The sequence below is a fragment of the Terrapene carolina genome, unplaced genomic scaffold, assembly GCF_002925995.2.
Source record: "Terrapene carolina triunguis isolate 2854851 unplaced genomic scaffold, T_m_triunguis-2.0 Scaffold733, whole genome shotgun sequence".
NCBI lineage: Eukaryota > Metazoa > Chordata > Testudines > Emydidae > Terrapene > Terrapene triunguis.
Window position 1 is genome coordinate 1 of NW_020665084.1, and position 7,571 is coordinate 7,571.

Sequence of the window (7,571 nt, forward strand, 5' to 3'; positions counted from 1 at the left end):
ATTTCGCAGTAGCCATAGTTGTGGACAAACTCCCACCAAAGCCAGGACGGCCAAAGAAATCAGGGCTTGGTCTGACACTTCCACACACCACGGGCTGCCGCAGCCGAGAGTTGGTAAAAACCTTCATGCCCATCTCCTTCAAAATCAAAACAGAAAGTACATCAACCACCTCTGCTTCCTAGTATAGCTTTATTCCACTCTGCCCTCCTTCCCCATCCACAGCCTTCTAGTTACAAGAGAGTGGATAATACCACAAGTGAACAGTGCCCATCTAAACTCCAGGCTCTTCTTAGTGGTACTATTTCCCCCCCTCCCCCATCCTAGCGCCAGCTTCTCTCTCTTCTCCCCTGTAGCTCTCTATGGCATTTTCTGTGCCAATGTCAATGGGAGTTCCGTGCATGTTAGAAATGCAGAATATGCCGCAGGAATCCATACAGTGTGTGCACTACAAACACACAATGCTCAAGACAGAGGAATTTGGTGCTGAATCTCTAAAGTACGACAGCGACACAGAGGGTGACCAGATGTCCCTATAAAATCGGGACTGTCCCGTTATTGAGCAGCTTGTCCCAACCGAAGAACGGTCGGGACGACATTTGTCCCGATATTTTGTTTCGGGCGCGGCAGCCTTTTTTTATTAATTATTATTATTATTTCTTTTTTTTTGCTTAGGCGGCGGTGACGGTCAGGGGGAGCACCTTTTCAATTGTTTCACTCACCCAGCATGTCCGGGTCTTCGGCGGCACTCCGGCGGCAGGTACTTTTTTCTTCGGCGGCAAGATTACCCGCTGCCGAAATGCCGCCGAAGACCGTCAGCAACTGAAGGACCCGCTGCCGAAGTGCCGCCGAAGACCCAGATGTGCCGACTGAGTGTAACAATAGAAAAGGCGTTCCCCCTGCGGCTGTCCCAATATTTTGGAGTTATCATCTTGTCACCCTAGCGACACCGGCTGTACAGTCAGAAACTACATTAATGGAGCTGAAGTGAGGCCCCTTTCACAGAGCAACTAGAGATGCAAGAGACCTATCACGGCCCATCTAGTTCTTTACCTGAGGGCCAGTGCAGGACTCTTCCATACTGTGTATTAGAAGTGCAATTGGGTTTCCATCTCTTCCCTTGGGAGGCCTGTCCACTGCCTCTCAGATAAAGAATCTGAGAGTCTACAGCTAGAAAAGAAATTGAGTCACCTAGTCCCACCCCTCTGTTACTGCAGGACAGCCCTCATGTTGTGAGGCTCAACTGCTGGAGGGGGAGGCTGAATATATGACAGCAGGAAATAAGATTGCACCACAGTGCAGAATTGACTCTGGCTCTATCCCCTGCTCTAGACTACACACTTCATAATAGAGCTGGGGGAAAAACATTTCAAGGTTTCAAAATTCTTCCCATTCCACAATGGGACAAAACTAACATCTTTCAAAGTTTTTTTTGTGAAAATAACCGAGAGAGAAAGAGAACTGCATTCCAGAATCCCCAACAGCTTAGGGGTTAGCGTCCTCACCTAGGACGTGGGAAACCTGGGCTGGAGTCAGGACTCTGAATCAGTGTCAGTCTCTTACTCTTTCTGGTGCAATGAATATTTAATCACTTAGACTAAGTGAAACAGCTTCAACAGGAGAAACTCTTCCTCTAAATGGCCATCTGCCTGGTGGTCGGAGCACTCAGTGAGTATACGCAGATGTAGGTTCCAGATCCTTCTCTGAATCAGGCAGAACATGGACTTCAAGCTGCATCTTCCACACTCCAGATGAGTGCTGTAACCACTGGACTATTGGCTACTCTGAGGTGGGCCTCTCTTTCTAGTTTTGACCAGAAATTCCATCCTGGATCTGATAAACCTTACCAACAACAGTTTTGACAAAGCCAACCCTTTCCACTGAAAAGGTTCAGTTTTACAAATTGGCATTTTCTAATGAAAAAAAGTTTCATCGAAAAATTCCTGACCAGCTCTACTTCAGCACTCAAACTGCTTTCCCTGCCATTAAGACTAAGTGCACGTGGACGTGTCAGCAGAAGAGGTTATACAACTGACACCAGGTGCCTGTTGCATTTCATGATTTGCAAGGGAGAAAACCAGGGAGGGCACTTAAATTTCACCTTCGCCCCCACCCTTCCCTGCTCTCTTCTTCCACTGCTAACCAGGTGACAGTCCATTGTGGGCTAATGTAAAGAAATTTCAGCATGCTTGCCTTGAAATATTGATAGACATCTGGGCCGAAGTCAGAGGACACAGGCATGTAATACAAGCCATTGTGAAAGATGTTGTCAGCCGGGACACATGGCTCTTTGCTGTCATCTTCCAGGTTCAGCCCGCTGAAGTAATAACCATATAACTCTTGCAAGGGAAGTAGGTTGTACACCTGTGAGAGGGGAAACAAACACAGAACCTGTGTGTGGGGAGAGATCTGTACAGGGACATGCACCAGCTAATGTCTGCTGCTAGGGGTGGGATACCAGTCTGGGTCTCTCAACCTTTGCCTCATCCTCTCTTGAACTCTCTTCAGTCTACCTTGCTCTGTTTTAATGTGTGGTGTCCAGGAAGGAGCACATGCCCTCAGGCAATATTGGCCTGTATTAGGATTGTCACACTACTGGCTCATGATCCTCCATTGCAGCCTCCAGAAAGATTCTTTGTTAACCCTTAGAGCACAGCCTAATCCTAACATGTTACAGACCTTCCTACCTGGCTGCTTCCTAAAGTTCAGAAGGGGGTGATTAATAGTTGTTATGGCAAGAGGGTTCCTGATGGTGGGGAGGCCGAGACTCTTGCCTAGAGCAAGCCTTGATTGGCTCTTACTTTCTCCCTGCTACTGGGAACCTCACTCCTGCCCATAGTGCAGTATTCTTCATTGCAAGGCCCGCGAGCCAGTGGCGGCTCCCATCAATGCTAAATGCGGTTCGCTAAGTTCCCTCTTAGCTGCACGGCTGTGCATCAGGCTATAAATAGCTGCACAGCAGCTCTAAAGGGCCATGCAGCAGGGACCTGGAGAGGAGAGAGGTAGAGGGTGGGTGGGAACTGGGGAGGGGAGCAAGTTGGGGCTTGCAAGGCTGCTGTGGGCCTCTCTCCCGGCCCCGGAGCTCATTGCTGCTGGAGGGGAGAGAGGGGCCCCTTCCCCCAGAGCTCTGTGCTGCCTGTCGGCAGGGAGAGAGAGGTCCCTTCCCCAGAGCTAGCTGCTGCCAGCAGGGAGAGGGCTGGGGGGAGTCCTCTGGCCCCAGCCCCGGGGCAGCCTGCCAGCACCCCAAATTCCACATCCCCAGCCCCACCCCAGAGCCCTCATCCCTCCTGCCCCCACATCCCAACACCCTGACCCAGCCCCGACCCACACACCCCCGCACCCTGAACCCCTCATCCCCGGCCCCACCCCGCAGCCCTCACCCCTGGGCCTCCTCCCACACCCCAAACCCCTCATCCCTGCCCCACCCCAGGGCCCACACCCGCAGCCAGAGGGCTGAAAAGAAAACAGAGGAACAAATTGACTAATGAACATTTGGACTGCCTTACTAGGATTGTGATGACATATTAAAAATACTGTATGAACAAAGTCAAGGAGGAACAGGCACACTTTCGCTCATCCAGTTTTTAAAGTATGTTTTGCATTATTCTGCTCTTAATAAGTTTACTTGCATAGGTGCCTTTTTAATTCCATATATTTTCCTGGTTATTATTTTATAAAAGGAGTTCATTTTATTGTATAAGCAGACTTTGTTTTAGTTACACGAGTGGCTCTGTAATATTACATCATCAAGGAGTAGTAAGTAATGTGTTAATATAGTAGTTGATGTGGCTCTCACATTGAAGGTTTTTTGCCAAAATGGCCCCCACTTCAAAACTAGTGAAGATCAGTGTCATAGTGTGATCTGCCTCCACCTTCTGCTGCTTGGGCTGCAGCTTAGCAGGAGGGAGGTGAAATGCACTGGGAGGGCAGGTCGAGGCAGAGACAATCTGACATAGAATTGTAGAATCATAGAAATGTTGGGCTGGAGCAGACCTCAAGAGGTCATCTAGTCCATTTCCTATGCTGGGGCATGACTATGTAAACCTAGATCATCCCTGGAAGGTGTTTGTTCAACTTGTTCTTAAAAATTTCCAGTAATGGGGATTCCACAACCTCCCTTGGAAGCCTGTTCCAGAGCTTAACTACCCTTATGGTTAGATTTTTTTTTCTTAATATCTAACCTAAATCTCCCTTGCTGCATGTTGAGTCCATTACTTCTTGACTTACCTTCATTGGACATGGAGAACAATTGATCCCCATCCTCTTTATAACAGCCCCCTTAACATATCAGAAGACTTATCAGGTCCCCTCTCAGTCTTCTTTTCTCAACGCTAAACATGCCAAGTTTATTTAACCTTTCCTCATCAGTCAGGTTTTCTAAACCTTGTATCATGTTTGTGCTCTCCAGAATTGGACACAGTATTCCAGCTGAGGACTCACCATTGCTGAGTAGAGCGAGAGATTTACCTCCCGTATCTTACGTACGACACTCCTGTTAATACACCCCAGAATGATATTAGCCTTTTTTGCAGCTGCATCACAGTATTGACTGATATTCAATTTGTGATCAACAATAACCCCCAGATCCTTTTCAGCAGTACGACCACCTAGCTGGTTGTTCGCCATTTTGTAGTTGTGCATTTGATATTTCCTTCTTAACTGAAGCGCATTGTACTTGTCTTTACTGAATTTCATCTTCCTGATTTCAAACCGCTTCTCTAATTTGTCAATATTGTTTTGAATTCTAATCCTGTCCTCCAAAGTGCTTGCAACCTCTCCCAGTTTGGTGTCATCTGCAAATTTTATGAGCTTAAGACACTCCATTATCCAAGTCATTAATGAAAATATTGAATAATACTTGACCCAGGAATAACCTCTGTGGGACCCCTCTGCATACCCCCTCCTAGTTTGACAGCAAATCATTGATAACTACTCCTTTAGATTTCTTTCAACCAGTTGTGCACCCACCTTATAGTAATTTCATCTAGATCACATTTCCTTAGTTTGCTTATGAGAATGTCATGTAGGACTTGTCAAAAGTTTTAGTAGATGTGATATAGTTTACTTTTACTGCTTCCCACCAATCCAGTAGGCCATGAACCTTGTCAAAGAAGTAAATTAGGTTGATCTGGCTGATTGGTTCTTAGCAAATCCGTGCTGGCTATTCCTGATAAACCTATTATCCTCTAGATGCTTACAAACCAATTGTTTAATAATTTGTTCCAGTATCTTTCCAAGTATCAAAGTATAATTTCCCAGATCCTCTTTGTTCCCCTTTTTAAAGATAAGTACTATATTTGCCCTTCTCCAGTCCTCTGGGTCCTTCCCTGTCCTCCATGAGTTCTCAAAGATAATTGCTAATGGTTCTAAGATTGCTTCAGTTAGTTCCTTCAATACCTTAGGATGAATTTCATCAGGCCCTGCCGTCTTGAATATAACTTACCTAAATATTCTTTAATATGTTTCCCAGAGTGGCTGGTGGAGGAGGGTGGGAGCAGGAGGCTCTGCCTACTTGGGGATGGTGGAGTCTTTTGCCTCTTATGGAGTGTTTTTATAGGGGAGAGAAGTAAGGAATCAAACCACAGAACTGGAAAGACCAGGCATGGGGAGGAAGGCAGCAGAGCTGCAGGGGATGGGAGAAGAGTGAGGAGAGATAGAAGCCGAGTGAATTTGAAAGAAAGCAGCACATTATCCTGGACAGTGCTGGGTAGAGGACTTGAGGGCTTACAGTCTCAGCAGACAGCTCTCGCTCAGGCCTCAAGAGCAGCACGCTCTCATCCACAGCCCGCAGAGCACAGTGGGAGTTGGCTGAAGCTTCAAGGTGGAGGCTGACATTAGAGGCTGGGAGCCCCTGCTTCTTGGAGAACTGCAGCTGGACCTGGAATTGAGCAGAGGTGCCAGATGGGTTAAATCCTGCCCCTCAAGGGACTGCTGTGTGTGCGTATAGGTCCTGTGGCAAGATGGACGGGCCTCTACCCATTGCCACAACCTCATTCTTCTCCCTGCAGGATGAAGGCCTCAACATCAGACAGAATCTCCTAGGAGGCCCTGTCCTAGGACCAGATGTGACCATGAAGGCCCTGCAAAGGCTCCTGTGTGTTCTTTTCTCCATCTCTGGCAATCCACACAGGGCCTGCCATCCAGTGTATCCCAACTTCTACCTCTTGCCACTTTCTCTCTTTCTTTTTTATGTCTTCAGGACAAGACCACTGCCCCTTCAAGAGCCCTGGAAAGCCAGAGCAGCTAGAGGAATAAAGTAAACATATCTTTGCCTCCTCTAATGTAAGCACTTACTGTGCTATATTCTATTCCCATGGGATTTATTTATGTATCTGCAATAAACACCTTGTGTCTGCTGCAAACAAACCACTGCTTTTCCTCTAAGAATAGACATACCCAGCTTCAGTTTATGGACTTTGGATAACGTAGTCCAGCAGGAAATTTCCTGTATTAAAAATCACACTATAATTAGAATTGCAAACAAAATCTTATTAGCCAAATTGTTCTCTCAGTTACACTGGGATGAATTAAGTGTAACTCACATCAGAGTCAATATAAGATAGAACAGAATTTGGCCCTAATGTGCAAATATTCCTGCACTACACTGCCTTTCCTTTAAAGTGAAATCCTGAAAAAAAAGAAAAATCGGATGAGCTGTGAAAGTTTATAACAACATCCAAACTGATCTATAATTAGAATTATCACAGCCATTTTAAAACTTTACTCCCCAATAAATTCCCAGGTGACAAATATTTAGATCATGAATAAAGTTTCAACAGCTCCTAAGTGATTTAGGAGCATTTGAAAATGTTAACTCTCGGCTCCAAACCTACATATGTGTTCATGGAACAGTCAGTGTGATTCTACTCTTACTCTCTCAGCAATAGGCAGAGCTGAGGGAATCACTGATTTTTGGGTTTGGTGGCTGAACCGAACAGTGAAAAAAATTTATTAGTTTTCAACAACAACAGATTTGTTTTTTTCCCTCACTGAAACAAAAAAACAAAAACAATCTGAGGGAGTCAAATGAAATGTTTTAAATATCAAACTCAAAACATTTCCAAATGAAACCAATTAAAAACATACGTACCATGCTTCTGAAATTTTTGTTTTTAGTCAAAACTATTCACCATATTCAACCTGAGTTCACAAATAATGTCAGTGCTCGGAAAAATGCATTTTTTGGCAAATTTACTATTTGCTGAAAAATATTCACCCAGCTATAACTACATAGAAATATATCATGGCATTAAAATATACTGAGTACCATGGGATTTGGCCAACAGAGTAACACATGTTCCCTACCTTGAAGAATTGACTATTGGATAAACAAGACATGGGGTAAGAGTTGAGGACAGAGAGGTGCCGATCAGTTTAGGAAGGATTCCTGGAAGAAGTGGATTTTAAAAGAGAATGGGCACTTGGGGGGCAGGAAATGAGAGCCAGGTGTAAGCAGGGTGGGGCAGTATAGCAAAGGCATGAGGCTGAGAGGAAAAGGAGATGAATGGCACAGTACGAGAAGATCAGAAACAGCATGGGGAATGAGAAGGTAAGATTGGAGCAGAGATTTAGAG

General features: G+C 45.6%; 1 protein-coding gene across 1 annotated transcript in view; it reads right to left on the bottom strand.

Annotated features, from left to right (window-relative positions):
- Window positions 1–7: 7 nt before the first annotated feature.
- Window positions 8–7,571, bottom strand: part of LOC112120765 (ovostatin-like) — a gene marked incomplete at its 3' end in the record, with an annotated part of 26,317 nt that continues 18,753 nt past the window's right edge. The window contains exons 15-17 of the mRNA XM_024219915.1: window positions 5,726–5,875; window positions 2,191–2,361; window positions 8–136 (exon numbers count right to left, since the gene is read on the bottom strand). Coding sequence (XP_024075683.1) covers window positions 8–136; window positions 2,191–2,361; window positions 5,726–5,875 — 450 coding nt within the window. The remainder of the gene's footprint in view (window positions 137–2,190; window positions 2,362–5,725; window positions 5,876–7,571) is intronic.